At 44.3% G+C, this 19,097-nt stretch overlaps 1 protein-coding gene across 1 annotated transcript in view; it reads left to right on the forward strand.

The window, feature by feature from the left end:
* Positions 1-4,689: 4,689 nt before the first annotated feature.
* The window catches only part of plcb3 (phospholipase C, beta 3 (phosphatidylinositol-specific)), a 42,414-nt gene continuing 28,006 nt past the window's right edge, over positions 4,690-19,097 (forward strand). Inside the window, exons 1-2 of the mRNA XM_076086924.1 lie at positions 4,690-5,442; positions 15,935-16,021. Coding sequence (XP_075943039.1) covers positions 5,344-5,442; positions 15,935-16,021 — 186 coding nt within the window. The 5' untranslated portion in view covers positions 4,690-5,343. The remainder of the gene's footprint in view (positions 5,443-15,934; positions 16,022-19,097) is intronic.

Here is a 19,097-nt window from a genome sequence, read left to right on the forward strand (position 1 = left end):
GTCTCTTCCTGGTTGTTACGTGGCTCATTGAGTAACATGTTGTAGCTGAAGGCTGGGGAGGAGGAGGGCTTACACTTTGGGCCCCTGGGCCTGCACCCATTCAGTTATCCATACATCAGTTCATTTATTTCTGGCCATTCATTGCATTTTTTTGTTTACACAGATACAAGCTTCATAAATACTGAAGCCTGTCACTGATCTGCAGCTACTACACTTTATTTATGATTATAAACACATTCTCTTTTCAAGGTCAGAGTCAACTACACTCCAGGAGACCTACTTAAGTCAGATCAACACATCCAGAGCATCTGACATCAAGTGGAGCTATTGACTGACATATATCACATGATGCATGAAACAAAATAAAGCCAAAACACAAGCATATGAAGTCACCATGGAGGCGTACTGTGAAATCATTTGAATCGTTATTGTTGTTGTATACACAATGGCTTTGTCCCGGATTCACTTGAGCAAATACACTTAAGTCAGATCGCTGTGATTGGTGCGCACACACACACACACAGGTAGGCTACGCACCCATGGTTCTCACAGCACAGGAGATGCAGAGCTGAAACTAGTGCTCCACATTCTTAAACTGTTGCACAATCCGGTTTAGGGGACGGTAGTGTCACCGTGCAGCCACCGGACGGCAGTACAGGATCACATTTCAGACGTGACGGTGATGAAGGAGCAGAAGTCCAGGGTGCAGTCCCACATTTGGAGCATGCTGAGGCTGCAGGGGAAGGAGCTCAACTCATTTGGAGCGAGTGGACAGTGATGAATGGAACTATCCATCGTATCCATCTGCATTGTATATGAATGCCTCTTCTGGGGGAAACCGTAACCATCACTTTGCTCACGAGCCCACATGATAGCTTTTCTAGACAATAACCGCACGGTGTTATGGAGACAGATGGGGTCCGGTCTCAAGTGAACTGTCAGCGACTTCAGGACAAAAATCTCAGCAGCGCTGCGGAGAGTAATCTGATCAACTTTTTATTGCTACTGTTGACTGAGTCAGGCCTTTCTTATTAAAGCTAGTGTGTGTACTGTACATGCTTATGTGTGTGTTTCTGTGAGTGTGTGTGTGTGTGGGGGGCAGTGTGTGGCAAGACAGTGAATATGCCTGTGTGTCTTTATACAGTGTGTCTTTGTGAGTCCATGGCTTTGCGTTGGAGAGAAAGATCTGGCTGTTACTCGAGAGAGGGAAAGAGAGAGAGAGAAAGAGAGAGGGAAGTGGTTGTGGGTCTTCCTTTCCTCTGCAAACTCTTCCCTCACTTTGTTCCATTTTTAACCTCTGTTGTCACCCTTTATTCTCTTTTCATAACCCTCTTTATTAACAGGCCATTACAATGTTTCTGACAGCCTATCGCCTCATTCCGAGCTCTCCCCCGTTCCTCCTTCTTTCATGCTTTCCGTCTTTCTTACTGACCTTCCTTCTTTCTAATACTTGTATTTTCCTGAATGCGACACAGAAAATAGGAAAGACCCTGTTAAACTCACACAAAAGAGTAAATACCTAAACATGATTAGATCTTACATTCGCTCCAGTTATATTTCCCGTGAATTATCTATACCCCTTACATTCCCTTTAAATCTTCCTCTTTTCTGTATCTCATTTACAATTCCTCATGGTCTGCATGTCCTCTTTTAGCTTCTATCCCTGTCTTTTGTGGTCCTATGAAGGGGGGCTTGTGAGGACACTGCAGCTGTTTCATGGCATGCCATTGAATAGTTATCAGGACACGTCACTCAATATTAACCTGCTGGTGGTGCTATGAACCAGGGGGTCATTTAAAGGTGCTTTACTCAAGATTGGGGGCATTTTTTATTGCCTCTCAACGGCTCTCAACATGACAATGGCAGAGTCGGTGGATCTCGGCAAACATTGCTAACAATGCAAACTATGACAAAAGTGGTGATGGAGCTAACAGTGTTTACCTGAGGGGAAACCAGAGAAACCGCCGTATGCAGAGCAGCGGCCGCGAGCTAACCAGCACGCTCACATGCACTAACAATGCTAAAGCAAGGACAAGCTCAATTAACAACACACACAGAGGGAGAATGACTTCATTCACTGCCCAAAGGTAGATAGTCCTCCTCTACATAGCTAGTTGTTTGCTGCTATAAGAATGCTCTGAAGATCTTGAGATGTATCGCAGAATAGGTGAAAACCTGGTGGTGGTGCTAGAGGATCAGAGAATTGCCAAAGTCACGAGGGTTCATCATCTGGGGATCTCGAATATACCAAATTTCATGGCAAACCAGCCATTGTTGTCAAGACGTGTCATTAAACCTAAAAAATCAGATGAGCCCCATGTGCACTATGTCCTGTTGATGTCCACACAGAGGAGGAAGAGAGAGGCTCGGACAGAGAGACCTAAAGTGAGAGTGTATTTGTGAAAAGAGAGAGGGCTGAATGGAGGGAGGAGGCCGTCTATTGACACCACAGGTGCCTGCACTTCAAACGCAGCGTTCAACATAATGCCGTCCGGCTAAAAATAAATGAATTAGTCTGTATAGAGAGGAAAGGTAGCGTGTGTGCATTTTTATTATGCAGCAGAGAAACACAATATCCCTGCTTATGCATGTGTGCTGCACTGTTGAAAGAATGTCCATCATTTACTTGTTGTCATTTGAGAGGTCGTGTGTGTGTGTGTGTGTGTGTGTGGTGGTTCAAGATCAGATTAATCGACAAGTCTACCTGGACTCGGCCCACACACACACACACACACGCGCACACAACCACCTCAATGCCAGTCCGTCTAGCTGCTGAATTGTTAAACAATGTCTGTCCCACTGCATGTGTGCACCTCCTCGGGGTCATGTAACGCTGACACCAGCAGTTTTTAAAATGTTCTGTTCATGACGGATTATTTCTGATTGATTCCTTTGGATTCTCTTGGTTTTGGTCAAGGAAAAACACACCACCAGGCTTTCACTGAATCAGTCAGTCAGCGGGCTGCAGCATAGCAGACATTCCTGCCGGGTGTAGTTAGGGAGTTGGAGAATGGCAACAATTGCCAAAAAAAATCAGTTGCTCTGTAGGGTGTTTTTTTTTTTTTTTTTTATGAGCAGTCCAATGTTGCTTGGCAGCGGGATTTGGACGGGATTGAACTGTGCAGCCACTATGCTCTCACGCTCCTTACAACACGATACCACGGATCAAGACGAGGCGGGGGAAAGTTATCTGATGACTTCCAGTGGCTTCGATTACCTTTCCTCCGAACCCCTCTAAATGATTTGCAGCGGTTATAGGTTGCAGATTTAACATCATCATTTACAAAAAGTACCCTTATTCTCACAACCTGACTGTCTGAGCAGCACCCCTGTTGCTTCAGAATGAGCTCTAAACTGATTACTGTGTATTTCTAATAACTGCCACCATGTTTTTAATAATATTACTGGCACACGTAATCTGTCACTGTCAACACCAAGGAAATCAATTTAAAGCAATTAAAGGCAAAAACAACCTATAATTATATTTGACAGTTTTGAGGAACTTGCACTTTATTTGACTATTTTCATTTTCCTTATACTACTCCACTACATTTGTTTGACATCTTGAATTAGTGACTACAGATTAAGATTTTACATGCAAAACATATAAGGAGCTATGCAGCACTTTACTTTTAAAAACACGGCTGTAGTTTAATCCGGGCCAGCTGTCTTACTGTCCCCCTGCTCCCAGTCTCTAAGCAATGCTAAGCTAAGCAGCAGCTGTTTTTAGCTTCACATCCAGCGCACAGACATGAGAGTGCTGTTCATCCTATCGTCTATGGCCATCATAGCGAATGTGCATATTTCCCAAAATGTTCCACCCTCCCTTTAAAACACAGCAGCGTCTTCTTGTGTCCCGTCATCGAGGCCTTACACAGACTTTAGCTCAGAGAAACCAAAGAGTTGCTCACAGTTTCTTTTAAACGATGGGTGTTTAGATGCCTGAAGAGGTGAAGGTATCGAGTGTTTCATCACATAGAACAGGAACATTTTAAGAATTAAACTCCCCCCCCCCCCCCCCCACATTCTTAAGCCTTTTATCTTCTTGTGCCTCCTTAGATTAGTCCTGGCTGTCGTGTGGTGCTGCCAGTATGTGGATGTATACTGTTACAATAAACATAGATTCATATTATTTAGCACTGACCTAGAGGGCTCATTAAAGGGGACATTTTACACATCACGCTCAATGTAGTCAGAGGGGAAGTTAAAACAGTTGTATATGTCCTCTTTGGCTCCAGAAAAGCTTTACAGAGTTAAAGAAAACAAATGACCCCACATAATGTCACCAAGGGTCATCTCCACTTGGGTTGGGAGACTACAAATGTCCAACTGAAAGCAGGTATTACAAAGTGGCAAAAACGTTTACCAGGAGTGGATGAAAGACACGTTTTAGTCCCCAAACTTTATGAACGCACAATACTAAATCACTGCGCACCTTTAAGTTTGGGGAGATTTGGAGTTGTGATAAAGTGAACGTAACGGGTGGGTAAATGTTTGAGCAAATAGACTATTGGGGGAAATAAACATTATTTCAGATAAAGAAAACACGGACGCGATGGTGTTCATGATAATACATGCACACTGTATATTTAAGGAAACATGCGGACGGACAGGCAGTCAGAGGAATTGAATTAAAACACACCCCTTTTACACAATCTCTGACTTCCCTCCTGCTCTCTCGCTGCTCGTTCACTCAGCGCTGTCTGACGCTGCCCTTGTCCCTCACTCTCTCTCCTCTCGGAATCTTCTCTTTTTGTTGCTGTCCCCCCCCACAGAAAACATGCAGGGAAGAGAGTAGAGAAGAAGAAACGCGTCGGAGTCGACAGGAGAGAGAGAGAGAGAGAGAGAGAGAGAGAAAGCAGAGAAAGTTTGGAAGAGCGAGAGGAGAGGAGAGAGGTCGACCAGATGGGAGGAAGGAAGGAAGGGATCTCTCTGCGGGCTCAAGTGCGCGATTAAAGGATTCGGCATAAATAAACAAATATAACAATCAAAGCTCATAATAAAAAGCGGGGGTTGAAGGCGCGCCACCGCGTTGCGTGGACGCGGACAAGACAGCGGCGGTGCGCGCCGAAACTCAGTCCTGTCTTTCTCCTCTCTCTGGATTCTACTCCTCATGTTCTTCAAACTCTCGGTGACGTTTACCAACTGTTGAGGTCAGGGTCTGAAAAAAAAAAGTTCCCTCTCGCCGCGCACTTGCAGTTCACTCTCTCCCCGGAAAAGAAGAACAAGCTCCGGGGTGGAAGAGGAGGAAGGAAGAGTGTTTTTTTTTTTTTTTTGTGCCTTCCAAAGGAGTCGCCGTAGCCGGGGTTTAGGCGTTGGCACCCGGGCAGGGAGTCCCTCGCCATGGCCGGGGCCAAGCCGGGAGTCCACGCGCTGCAGCTCAAACCCGTGTCCGTCCACGAAGCGCTGAAGAAGGGGGGCAAATTCATCAAATGGGACGAGGTGAGAATGAAACGTGTCCCAATGCTCAGACAGCTCTTAAAGCCTCGAAGTGAGACCAAATATTTGTTTGTTGACTTAAAAAAAAAAAAAAAAAAGTTCCTTCAAGTTCCTCCTGATGTGATCGGCTTTGACTAAAAGACAAGAGACAGACGACACGAGACATGACGGCCTGCTTTTGACAGTATAGGCCCACTGTTGTGAAGGGACACACGAGACTGGTGTGTGTGTGTGTGTGTGTGTGTGTGTGTGCGTGCGTGAAAGTTACACACGCACACGGACAATGTGTGCAGGTGTGTGTGCACAGCCTCACCAAAAAAAAAAAAATGCTCCGAACACAGAAGCCCACTATGTGTGCAAAGCGTGCGTTAATCAGAGACTGTATTAGAAAACTCCCCTGTATACCAGCAGGCATCAGTGCTTGTGTGCGTGTGTGTGTGTGCGCATGTGTGTTGTGTTGAATTCTTGTCAAGCCGGTTTTCTTCGGGCTCAGGTTCAGTTCAGACTCATTCTTTCACCCTGCTGTTTCTCTCTCTCCCTGTACTCCACCCCCCCCCCCCCCCCGCAGCGGGTTAGTGGAGAAAGCACCTGTCTGAGTGGGAATCCCATAGAAGCTGTCTCCATTTGAGCGCACCTTGAGCTGAAAGAATTTATGTTTTTGTTTTGTTTTCCAACTGTGTATTTCTGTGGTGGTGTGTCTGGCAACCCTGACATGCGCCTGCCCATGTCAGCAGCGACCATAATTATTATGTGTGTGTGTGTGTGTGTGTGTTGGGGTTTTCTGAGGCAGAGTGCAGGGCCATTCTGCAATCTCTACAGAGAAAGAAGGTGTGTGTGTCCATGTGTCTGAGCGGCCATCAATGATTAACCGAGTTGCTGACTGATCTTGCACTGACTGAAGGCCTGTGTCTTCCAACATTTGCGTGTGTGCGCGTGTGGTGATCATCGAATTGTTGCACATAGAAGTCCATAGTTCCAATATGGCTTTCATCATAGGTGTACGTTGCAGATATGAGGTCAGGTTTGGTGGTACTTGCACACACGCAAACACAAAAATGGACAACACCAGTTTTTAATGTAAAACCAGTTATTAGCAACAGAGCTTCACACTGCAGTGGTGTTGTGATGCGCGTGTGTGTGTGTGTGTGTGTGTGTGTGTGTGTTTGGCTTAGCAAGAAGGGTCTTGTCACGCAAACAGTGCATACCATGGCCTTTTGATTTCCCTTCCTTTCTGTCCCTCGGTCTCAGACACACTGTCTCTCTCTGTCTCTCCCTCTTAAAGGGAATTCCCAGGAAATGGTTACTCCGGCGATAAAGTGTGTGAACACTCAGAAACATGTGCTTGTTTGTGTATATTTCATCCCGTCTCTTTGCTATTGCCCACTGAAATCTACATGTGAATCATGGAGGAGAGACGGAGAGAGCGAACACATCTGGGAGAGGAGGGATGTGGATTCGGAATAATTGCAGGAATGCTTTTGTATTTGAGGTCAAGATGTCAAAGATGCTCAATTGTTAAACATCAATATAATAAAATGAGTCCATGGTTGAGACGGTACGAATTCCATCTTCAATCAGTTCGCCTTACGGGACAGGAATATGAAAACTATCGTTCAGATATGCTGCCAAATCCATAAATAAATGCTGTGGAAGACGAGTAGGTCCTCGTTTACTCCCTTTTTAGTGTAATCAGATCCCAAATATCTCTCCATAGTGAGCTGTGACTAAATAAATGACTGTTTAAATAAATAAGCTGTAGTATGGAGTCATTGGGCTCAGGCTTCTTCTCTGCACATCAAGGTACCGCTGAATCATTAATCAGTCATTTGATTGCAGATCCACAGAAAATTATCTGTAAGTTTTTATTTTTTATAATTGATAAATCATTTCAGTTTTTTTATTGAGGTAAAATGTTAAACGCCGTCTCGTTCCAGCTTTGCAAATGTGAGGATTTGCTGCGTTTCTCTGTTTGCTATCCTTGTGAATCGAACATCTTTCGTGTTGAACTACCAGTCGGACAAAACGAGCAACTTAACGATGGATTAATCAGTGATAATAGACCGTTGTTAATTGCAGCCCCCATGGTGCAGTTATCCAGCCAACACTGCTGAGTGAGACAGGCTCCACATCTTCTAATAATACTGTCACGAAGGGATCCCTCTACTTATCCCCAACCTGTCACAAAGTCATTGAAGAAACAGCATATTTTTCCTGTCTTCTTCCACCAAAGCAAGACTGCCTGAACGTCTTCCTGATGACCTTATTTATACTGATACGATTAATGACTTGTATAGCTGAATAATTTAGCGCTTTAAGGCAGACAATCATTTGCTCCTGGGCTCCATCATAACACCTAAGCATGCCAATGTCCCAAACATGAGAAAATAAGAACTTGTTGCAGCTAAAAGTTCACTCTATTTTAATTTAGCTAAACCCTTTTGTTCACCAGGAAGTCTCTTGGGATACACGGCCTCTTTTACAAGAGATCAACCTGGCCAAAACAGAAGTTTGCACAGTTTTACATAAAAATATGTTTACAACTTTCTCACATCGCTTGTATGGCTTATTTGCATAGTGCTAGAGGAGGAAGGAGAGCGGTTGAATTGCTCACGCAATGTTTTTTTTTAAATATGGCATTTGATTGCCTGGTACAAAGGCAGTGTTTCCAAATCTTGCAAATGATTCCAAAGCCAGCGTCCACGCACTTTTCTTTTACAAGTTGAGAACGGACTCTTGGGACTCTGAAGGTAATCCACATCAAATGCAGCATGACTCAATATGACCTCAGTTGGATGGGAATCAAAGAAAATGTACCGGGCTGCTGAACCACAGGGAGTTGCTGGGAATTTGTTTCAGTTTATAGTTGAGATTTATTGATTACCCGGACAAATGATGAATCCAACTGTAATCTATCAAAAGAGCTGCTCGCCTCAAAGCCGTGGTATAAAAGTTTTCTGGAGCTCAGAAATAAGTCTACCAAGGACACGTGGATCATTTAAGTGTGTGTGTTTTAACAGGGGAGTTGACCATTGGGCTACTGTCCCAAAAAAGTGGCGTACCGCTTTAAGGATTTGGCAAAGTGAGAAAAGAATTAGGACACACACACACACGCGCGCAGAAAGTGCCCGAGGGCAGTGCAGTTTGTTGACATGAAAACCCCACTTTTGACCCCGTCTCTCTCTCTCTTTTCACCCCCTTCCTCATCACCACGTCCTCCTCCACATGGCTTCTCTTCGTCTTCGGTCTCTTCTCCTTCACCTTCTCTTTTTTTGCTCCTTCACTTTTCTACCTGATACTCATCTGTCGCTGAGATGCTGTTGCAGTCTACTGAAGGCCCATCAAATGACACACACACACACACACACACACACACACGCATACTGACTCATGCAGGGGGGAGGAGGAGGAGGAATGCATTCCAAATTGACCGTCTCTCTTTTGTGTTTTGGCTTGTATACACACACGTGTGTGTTCATATGTGTGTGTGTCTGTGTGTGGTTGTTTTGTTCTGGGTGTGTGTTTTCCCATTGAATGACTTCCTGTTGGAGCTTGTTGTAAGGCTCCAGAGCCAATCCCTCTCTCTCTCTCTCTCTCTCCTTCCCACCCTCCCCACCCTCCCCTGCGTCTGCTGCTGCTGCTGCGCCCTCTGAAGCCCGGCCACAATTCAATTGAGATGAATCCCAACTGGAATTCAGTTAAAATTCCTCCCAAACAAACCAATTAAACACACAGAGACAGGCAGCTCGTCTACAGAGCAGCTCGGCTCTCTGTCCGTGTGCCGTGGAGCGCACAGAAGTGGAAAAACGAAATCATCTGCTCACCTGATATCAACATTTACCTCCTTTGCAGACCGTTGCATTCATCTGGATTACATCTGCACCTGGTATTAGAATACTCTTCCACTCTGCCACTTTCCTGTACACTATGTGCCTTTGCATGTATACACTTGTTGTCTTTAAACAAAAAGAAGAATTCCTCTCGGGGCACAAACACTGCTGCATGTTGTCCTTGCTCAGTACCATATGGGGGGAAAGTGCAATTTCTTGGATTTGATTTGTTTATGTTCACATTGCACAATTACAAGCAGACCAGGGCTTGTAAACAAAGTCACATGGTATCACTATCTGCCCATTAATTGGACAGTTTTGGGAATGTGACTGTGTTGGCTCCTGTAACTTGAGTGACGCATGATGTACCATAAAATGTTGCATTTTGAGGTCGTTTCTTGCAGTTTGGTTGAGATTATACAGTCGAGAGTTTTACAGACCGCACCGCAGTTCACTTTGAGGAGCTCCAAACTATGATCGTGGCAACAGTTGAGAACACTAAAGACACTTCAATGCCGCTATTGTTCTTAGTGTTTATCAGCACTCTGCTGCCAAACCCAACTGACTGCAGACACTTGTCCATTTAAATATCCCGACGAGGCATTTTGGAATCTACTGCTTTCACCACCCTTATCTAGTGTGAAGATACTGCAAGAACCGACCTGTTGCATTTTTGAATGCTACATGTGTATGGACATTTGATGACACAAATGATTGTGTTACAAATTTCTTCCTGTACACTTTCTTCCTCTGCATGTCGGGACTTGCCCAGCAGCTCCTTCTATTGTCTTGTTTGTTGTTCCTGCTTGTCTTTGGCCAGTTCTCGGTTAAACAGTCACTTTATATCACACCGTCCAATGTTTTTAAGATGCCACAGCACTGATGACAATATCCACTGCAGCAGCCTCGAACGACTGCATGCTCTCTTAAATTAAGATGTTTTACTAACTGCCGAACACTGTTCATGTTGCAGACACAACGTGCACACTGGATGTACGGTGTGTTGAAAGTCCTTGCGCAAGGCGAGATGGTTTTGTTACTGCTTGGAACGCATTTTATACCTGAGATGTGGCAGCCAATGAAACCGTTTCTTTGCCAACTGTTTCTGTGTTTCCATCAAAAAGTGGATGCCTCGGTTTAGCACTAGATAGACGGAATGAAGCAACAAGCCACAAGTTGTCATTATCGGTCAGTGAAAGGGTAAATGTTTAGGAGATGAGAGCGGGAGTGAGAGGAGGAGGAGGAGGAGGAGGAGGAGGAGGAGGAGGAGGAAACGCAGGCTTATGCGAAGCTCTGACGCCATGCCGAGAAACACTGCTGACATCCTGACAGAGTGGTGAGAAACGAGGGATGGATGGATGGATAGAGGGAGGGGTGGGGGGGGGGGAGAGGTGGAAGGTCAACCACAGCCACATGTGAAGTGTGGGACTGATATCTGGACTGCTCCGTCTCTACTCCTACTCACTACACATGTAACCTTGTTGTGTCTCTGTATCTTCGATGAGATCTCTTCCCCCATTCTTTCTGTGGCCATCTTTCTATCGCTCTCTCTTCCTCCTTCTTCCAGTCTCTGTCTGCTTCCGGTCTTTTAGTTTTGTTTCCCCTCTGTTGTCTTCTTTCTTTTGTACTACTAGGTTTAAAGGTCCTCCACTCCTTACAGCCCATACTATTTGGTTATTCGTATATAATCCACATTTCAAGGCTTTTAAAAAGTGTCTCAGTAGAGTTGGTAGAGGTCTTGTTTGTCACAACGCAATTACCTGCTTTTAGTGGTTGTCCTGTGAATTTTTTTTCCATTCTTTACACATGTATTTGTTGTACTTATAGAGGAATGCGACACTGAAAGCTTCCAGGAGAGGCTGTCTGAAAATGATCCTCATATCCCTGTAGGCGTCCCACACCAACAGCGGCTCTGACACGGACGTCGGTGCAGGAGAATTTGATACTCGTAACGGGGGATGATCTGAAACAGAGATCTTGCCACTTTGTTTAAGGCGATGCACACAGGGGTAATGTTCAGCAGTTAGAACACGGCACTACCACTGGCAGGGTTACTGCTTCATTTCCTGAGTGGATGTTGGATCGGGTGAAGGTTAAAGGACCCCTGTGGAGAAACTAGTCCCAGAGTGCCCTCGTATTGTTTACACCTACGGTATGTAACGCTGTTCTGATAAACCACATCTACCACATGTCATTTACCACTTCACTAAATATTAACTGTACTGACCTTTTTGTTTCATATTCTATCGCTTATTTTCCCTCTCTGGCCCCACTCTTTCCTCTTCTCTGTCTCTTTCTCTTTCTCTTTCGAGTCCAAAGGTTACCCGCTGTCATCAACTTTTACCATGTTGCCAAAGCAGCGGCTCAAACACTCGCACTAAGTGCACACTGGCCCTCTTTCTCACACCACTCCCGCGACCAGTCGCTGAACATGCACGCATTATGGCGGACCAAAGGTGCGCTTGGAGCAGTCGCGGTTTTTTTTTTTATTGGTTTCTCTTGACTCGCATTACACAACAGACACTCATTCATTTGTGGTGAAGGCCGTATCTAGGAAGAGAGGCAGAAGCCCTGTGTGTCTTTCTGCATGTGCATGCCTTCATAGATTGTGGGGGTTTTCAAGAGGGACTCATTAACTGGTGTCAGTCTATGTAAGACCTTGGCCTCAGAGGGTGGTCCAGCCCACTTTGTGTGTGTGTGTGTGTGTGTGTGTGTGTGTGTGTGTGTGTTTTGACATTACGGCCAGGTAATGAAGGGGTTTGTCAGAGGTTCAGGGGCTCTGGAGAAAGAGAGCTGGTCTTTAATCAATTATTAAGGATGGAAAACGGCAATCAAAGTGTTGGAGAGAGAGTGATTTGAAGGGATGATTGACATGGAGAGAAAGGAGGGAAGGAAGCGAGGCGAGACTTCAGAAGGTCTCTACATATGGCAGTTAATTAGGGAGTGGGGTGAGGTCCAATTATTGACATACCACCCACTCTCACACCGAAAACGCACCATAGGGTGCATGTTTATGGTAAAGAAGTTGCCTGTAGGGAGGGCATGCAGTCATTTCTAACCATTACCCTTAATTTCAGCTGGAAACTATTGTGACATTTTGTGTTGTAAAACTTTCTTTTTCAGAGCAGTTACAGTGACACTTTGCAAGAACAAGTGGGTAAAGACAAATGAATGACTATATTTATTGTCATTAGCCTAAATTAAGATTTCGAAGCTGTAATTGGAGAATATTTGACCGTTTGCCTGATTTAAACATAGCCAAATAAAATACTTCAAGTGAGTAGATTAGTGAATACAAATGGAAAGATGAATTATGGAAAGATACAAAAGAGAGAGAGTAACCGATGTGTGTGCAGCACTAGAAAGCAACTGCCAGGTATGTAAAACTCGGCGGGTGCAACATGCAAATACATCTGACCCAAATGATGTGTGTGCGTGTGTGTGTGTGTGTGCACAGCCTCCTGTCTGTGTGGCTTGAAGACTATATGGGAGATGCTGTTATATTACTGGTCACATGAGCCTTTAGATCACATTCCTCTGCAAGTGTATCTGGTCCCAGTGGAATTCCCCACCTATTCTGCAAAGAATAAGAATAAGTTACATAAACTGAGCCTCTTGTGTAACGGTTTAGATACAGTTAAGAGAGGGAGACACCTTATCGGCCTCACTCCTACAGGGGGGGGGGGGGGGGTAAAACGTACCTCAATACATTGTACTACGTACTTGTACTAACCAGCACTGCTCTGATTTGTCTGAAAGCTTTCTGCCCAGAGGAATGTCCCCCGCTGTTGATATTAAGGGGTGAAGACAGGTTTCTGTTGCACCTGCAGCAGCATCACTACAGCTGTTGAACTATCAAAGTAATACCAACACACTACAACCCCAAGATGTGATGACTTCTATCACTCTTAACTATGAATGGGAACCGTATATTTAAAGGTCCAGTGTGTAGCATTTAGGGGATCTCATGGGTACTAATGGAAGATCATGTTCCTAACTATGTTTTCATGCGTGTGTGTGTGTAATCACCTGAAACTAAGAATCGTTGTATTTTCGGTAGCTCAGAATGAACCCTTCGCACCTACATTGAGAGCGGGTCCTCTCTGCGGAGAGTCCACCATGTTGCACCGCCATGTTTCTACAGTAGTTCAGAACAACAAAGCAAGCTCTAGAGAGAGCCTTTCACCTTGTAAAACTGGTATCGCCACCCACCGTCTGAATTTAGTTGCTCCTAAAGAAGGCGAGGCCACAGCGTCCACACGGCTCACGCTCCCACAGTGGAGCTTAAAACGGCTGTAAGAATGTATTGTGAGGGCGCTCTTACTGTTGGAAACTGGCTGGTTTGAAAAGAAACGTAAATCTGTCTTTTGAAGTAGAGTGGAGCACTTACTAACGTTCAATTTGCCGGAGGAGATTTGCAGGTGTTTGTTGACATGCTGCAGCAAATATTTCCGGGATTATGGAACAACAGTATCATTTGCGTTTATCGCCCAAGACGGGTATTTTGATTTGCAAATGATTTGCATTTTATGCATTTCATGGAAAGCACAGTAGCCTCTGTTAATACGAATGAAAGCTGCTTTGTTCTCAGCACTTTGGCTGTTGAAACATCTGAGCCTTCCAAACTTTCCAGTTTGTGTTGTGATCATTTTCTGTTGAATCAGGGAATCAAACCTAGCAGACAAAAGATTGAGCAAACACAAGCCGTTAATGGCTGCAGATATTCAAGCTCGGGCTTCACTGCAAGTGAATCACGTAACTCTAAGTCGGATGCCCACTTTAAAACCACTGAATTCCCCGTTGCTTATTAAGGTCTCATGATGTGGTTTGGCTTTGATCTCGTGCTCTCTTCTTTCTACTCCTCCTGACCTTTTGTTGTTTCTTTCTCCTTTTTCAACCGTCACCCTTTCCTGCCAATCCATCTCCTATCCACCTTCATCCCATCTTTCTTGCCTGTATATTCTAAATCTAAACATCTACCACTCCTGCCATCTCCTTCTCCGTCAGCCGACTTTGGAGCCTAAACTCAAGGTATGTTCAGCTTGAAATGCACTCGTAACGTTGCATTTCCTGGGAAAGCTAAAACTGAGGCGACTCCTTTAAGGAACAGTTCAACGTTTATTCGCTTCCATGTGTAGAGATGGGCGAGAAGCCCGATAAGCTTAATGTGAGCCTAAAGATGGGTGAACCGCTGGCTCTGCCTGAAGGTAACGCAATCTGTTTATGACATTATATTTAAATAATTTGCATCGTCTCTCCAAAATGTATTTTTGAATTGAGGGATGCAGTTGAGAGTTTGTTTTTGTGCATGCTTTCAATTGATTCGTATCAACTCTGCTAGATTGTGTTTGTTTGAAATCATTCAGTCTGAAATGATTATTCAAATGGTCAACATTTGCACATTTATGTGTTAAACATGATACTCTGACTATTTATGTATCCGCTTTGTCTGTCATTGCATTTGTTCTGCCGCTCTTTAAGAAGCAGCGCTTGTATGTGGTCAGTGGTTAGTTGTTTGTGTGTTGCATATCTCTGTAAACGTACTGTACTCCTCTGATAGTATGTCGGTGGCAAAGTGTTGCCTGGCAAACGTTTCTCTGTCTTCCCATCTGATGGTGATGATGGTGATGATGCTTATATTGATGCTCATGATGACATGTGTGCATGAGTCATCTGTCACTGTAATAACAACCAATCTGGATCATCATCGTTGATCCCAGGATGTCTGGACGGTATGTTTGTCTGCTGGACAAACCGTGTGTGTGTGTGTGTGTGTGTGTGCGCGTGTGTGCGCGTGTGTCATGGGATCTTGCATATGACCCTATAATGACGATGCTAATGACATGTTGATGCAGGCTCCTGCATGAGCCGTCATTATGCTGCACATGAATGACATTTCATGCTGGCCAAACTGTGTGGCTTCTGTCTACAATCCCACAATGGCAAGGAGCCATATGCCGGCAGATAGAGCCGCTGCTGCCATAAACAGCTTGTTTCATGTCACTCTGTCCTTTTTATTTTGCTGTGAGAATATTGTCTTCTACCCCAGAAGTTGTTTATTTGGATACGAAATGGATTACACGCCTGTGTGTTTTTTTTATGGCCCTGCTGCACACAACAAGAAGATTACATTCAATTTTATGGTTTGTGGTTATGGTATTCAAGGTGGCCAAGCAGCAACAAGACCTCGACTCATTTAGGAGTCCAATCTGTAGTTTTCAGAATCACTGGCTGAGGAGTTCAGCTCTGAAACAAAATGATGGTTTCATACAACCTGGGTCTCATTTTCAAAACTTTGGCCACATCAGTAGTATCGTTCATTTTTATTTGTCTTATTTTAACCAGCTCAAACTGACACAAAATAACCTATTTTACTTTAATTTGACAGATTTTAGCCAAACTTATTTGGAAGACAAATTAAAGCAAAAAAAATAGTATTTTTTTTTAACTCAAACTCGTAAACACCCCTCACAGCTGTGAGTTGGCTGTGAGTGACTTCCTGGTTTGATGTTGCCGTTGTGCAATGAGATGAGGATTATAGTCACATTTCAGCTGTGCTCACATATTCCTCTAAGTATGAAAATAAGACCCAAGTTTTAATATACCTGACTGATGGAAATGAAATGAATGTTCGTCCCTCTAACGCCTCTATTTCTGTTGTCGTCTAGGAGCCTAACAGCGGGCCCCCCACCCTGGTCACTCTGAAAGTTGATCCAGATGGATTCTTCCTCTACTGGACTGGAGGGTCCAACCTGGTGAGAGACACACACACACACACACACACACACACACACACACACACACACACACACATGTTGGTCTCAAAGTATGCCAATGTGGACTCACAGAAACAGGTGTGATCAAATAGAAATGGGCCACTCTATAGCAGACCACGATGGATTTTTAATGCACCAACAGGAGTGCCAACACGGCTATTACAATTGTAATTTGTTTACTTGAACTAAACCGCATTCTTCCTTCTCGGCTGTCTTTCCAAATCTTGTTGTCTCTTATCGTGGTTTGATCCAGTCCATTAGTTCACCCAGAATGAGTTCCATCAATTTGTTCTGGCCTTGTTCGCCCCCTCTTTCCCTTGTTCCTCCATCTCGCCGAAGTCTCTGTGGTCTCCATCCTTTTAGTCCTCCATCTCTTTCCATCTATCTGTACTTTCCCAACAACCACCACCCCCCCCCCCCCTTCATGTCTTTGGTGGCTGCGCTTAAGCCATTAGTTTAGTAATATTGGATTTTAGGCATTTAACATGATTAGCCAGACGCAATAGACAGTGAGTCAGCAGGATGCAGGGTTTTGAGATTTTGATAAGTGCAGATGTAATAAAGCTGTTTTCATTTTAATCCCGTTTTCTCAGCAGCCTCTCTGTGTTTTTGTCTTTCGCCGTCTCCTGTCTTCCTCTACCTTTAATCTACAGTTCTTACCTTCCATTCATCTGTCCATCTAGTGTGTGTGCGTGCGTGCGTGTCGTTGGTCTGGTCAGAACGTTTTGTGAGACCTCCTGGATCAAATGAAATTTCAAGGCAGCCCAATTAACTCATCCCTCCTCCCCCATCCTAATCTCTCTCTATGTTTTTCTCCAGCTCTCTCTTTCTTTGTCACATACACTGTCCCTCTTTTTATTTTCGGCTGTCTATTCATCCAGAAGGCATGTATGGAATGACCTGTTGATAGCCAATATTATCACTGCGTTGTGTCTGCATGTTTTGGAGTGTTTGTGTGTGTGTGTGTGTGTGTGTGTGAACATATCTGGGCCAGAGCGCACGTCATGTTGTCTGTGTGCACGTGTGTCGCCATGTGTTCGTGCATTCACATAACAGGCAGAGGCTTTAAATACTCATTTCATCCCGATGCCAGCACATGTACCGTCTGTATGTGTGCGCGTGTGGTATTGCGATAATAGGCCGTTTGTCGCCTGAGGTGCAGCTGTGACACCGTTTAGTGGAGAGCCAGTCCGTCAGTCATTGAATCCTCCACACAACAACTGCAGTTTAATAACGACACACAACTTGAAACAAGAGGTTGTTTAGACGTCGCAGCACAAGTTGTATGGCTTGGGAAAAAGAAATATCTCTGACATGCTGCCGTGTCAGAGTTTATCTTAAAACTACAACAATCCCTAAGTCAACGTCCGGCTGGAAATGCTAAAGCGATGCCGGTAGTACCTCCATTTGTTTTATGTGCTCCCGTATTTTGGCTTTTCTTACTTTACTTACTTTGTGCTTTTCATTTTTGTTAGTGCTGGCGTGACTAAGCTGGATCGTGGCCGCTATTCTTACTTCAGAAGCTGGAGTGCAGCTCGCTGTTGGCCGCAGAATATGAAATAAGCCCCGAAATATTCAGACCACCAATATTCAGGCCAATGGCAGGGAAATGTGGGAATTTAGACATGTAGGAGCAGAGTCAGGCAGTGACTTATAATAGTAGTTGTTTTTTGTTTTTGCATTTTGACAACAATTTAACGTCTAAAAAGCTGTGTTTTGCAGCTTTAAAGGTTTTTTAAAAACAGTTAAACTGTGTGGCCAGTGCCGAGACGTCCATTTCTATAACGTTTTATGTATTAAGTTTCTACAATGACGCAGGTTTGAATCTGGCTCATTAAATCTGGACAGTAGAAATGAGAAATTGCCCCTCTTCTCCTCCACAAACCTACATCTGGTCAAACGCAGCTTCTCCGCACTATTCTAAGGTGAAGATGAACCCCCTTGAACATGTAGAGATATGGACTTTAACTTCACAGAAGTCCTATTTCAGTGATCCCAGACTGAAGCTTTAAATCTGCGCCGTTGCTCCCCTTGGAGATTTCGAACCAGAGCTGAAAAGAAAGAGGACACGGCAACACAGATAACCAGCTATTATTAATGAGATCACTTAAAACGCATTTACACGGATGACAAGGGCATTCTGGAAGGAACCCATTTCTCTGAATAGAGCAGGTACCCAAAATATTTGATCTCCAGTGCAGTTTTTATTTTTGCTGCTCTGCTCTTCTTTTTACTTTTGATGTCAAACGTTACGGTGTTCAACAAAAGACGGCCTGCTGTTCTTTCAGGATTCTCTCCATTCGGAGATGATGAAGAAGTATTGTGTCTTCTATGTGACATTCAGGGTAGTTATGGTCAGTGAGGGCAACTGAATCACTCACTAAAGTCATTTTTAGATCCTCAGCAAAGACATGCGAGGACGTCCTAAAGTCCATAACCCCAAAATGTCTTGAGGACTTTTGAGGGGTAGCAAGTACCACTTTCTTTATCAAGGTGAGAAGGACGCAGCACTGCCACTTTATCTAGGACGGGCACAATACTGCATACAAGCTCAGCCTCTGTTGAGTTTGAGTTTGAGGACTTCTAAAAAAAAAAAAAAAAAACACATGCTCTCCAAATATCTAACTCTAGAGGAAACCAGTCTCGGGTCCGTTATGATTTAAGAAATCCGCCCACTTGCAGCCCGGAGAAGCACGTTCCGGCCTTTTTCCTCTTGCTCCATCTGCCATCCATCATTACTTTCTCAGAGAGCAGATTTGTACCTCCAGCCTCCTTTTTCCTCACCCTTTCTTTCAGACATGTTTGGTCAAATTTCCAATTTAAATCTGGTTTATCTCATTCCATTTCTTCCTCCTTTAGTTCATCCATCTGAATGTGTGTCCTTTCACCTCTTCTCCAGGTGTTCCTCGTCTTCCCGTCCTCCCATCTATTTCCTTTCTGTTTACTTATGTCCATCTGTTTCGTGTCACCTTCTTCTCAGGCCTCACTTTGTTTAACATTTTCCTTTAAATAACGATCTATATTTCTCTCTTTTTCCAATGTTTCATTTGTTCCC

The sequence above is a fragment of the Anarhichas minor genome, unplaced genomic scaffold (genome assembly GCF_050575085.1).
Source record: "Anarhichas minor isolate MPS153535 unplaced genomic scaffold, ASM5057508v1 ptg000009l, whole genome shotgun sequence".
Classification (NCBI taxonomy): domain Eukaryota; kingdom Metazoa; phylum Chordata; class Actinopteri; order Perciformes; family Anarhichadidae; genus Anarhichas; species Anarhichas minor.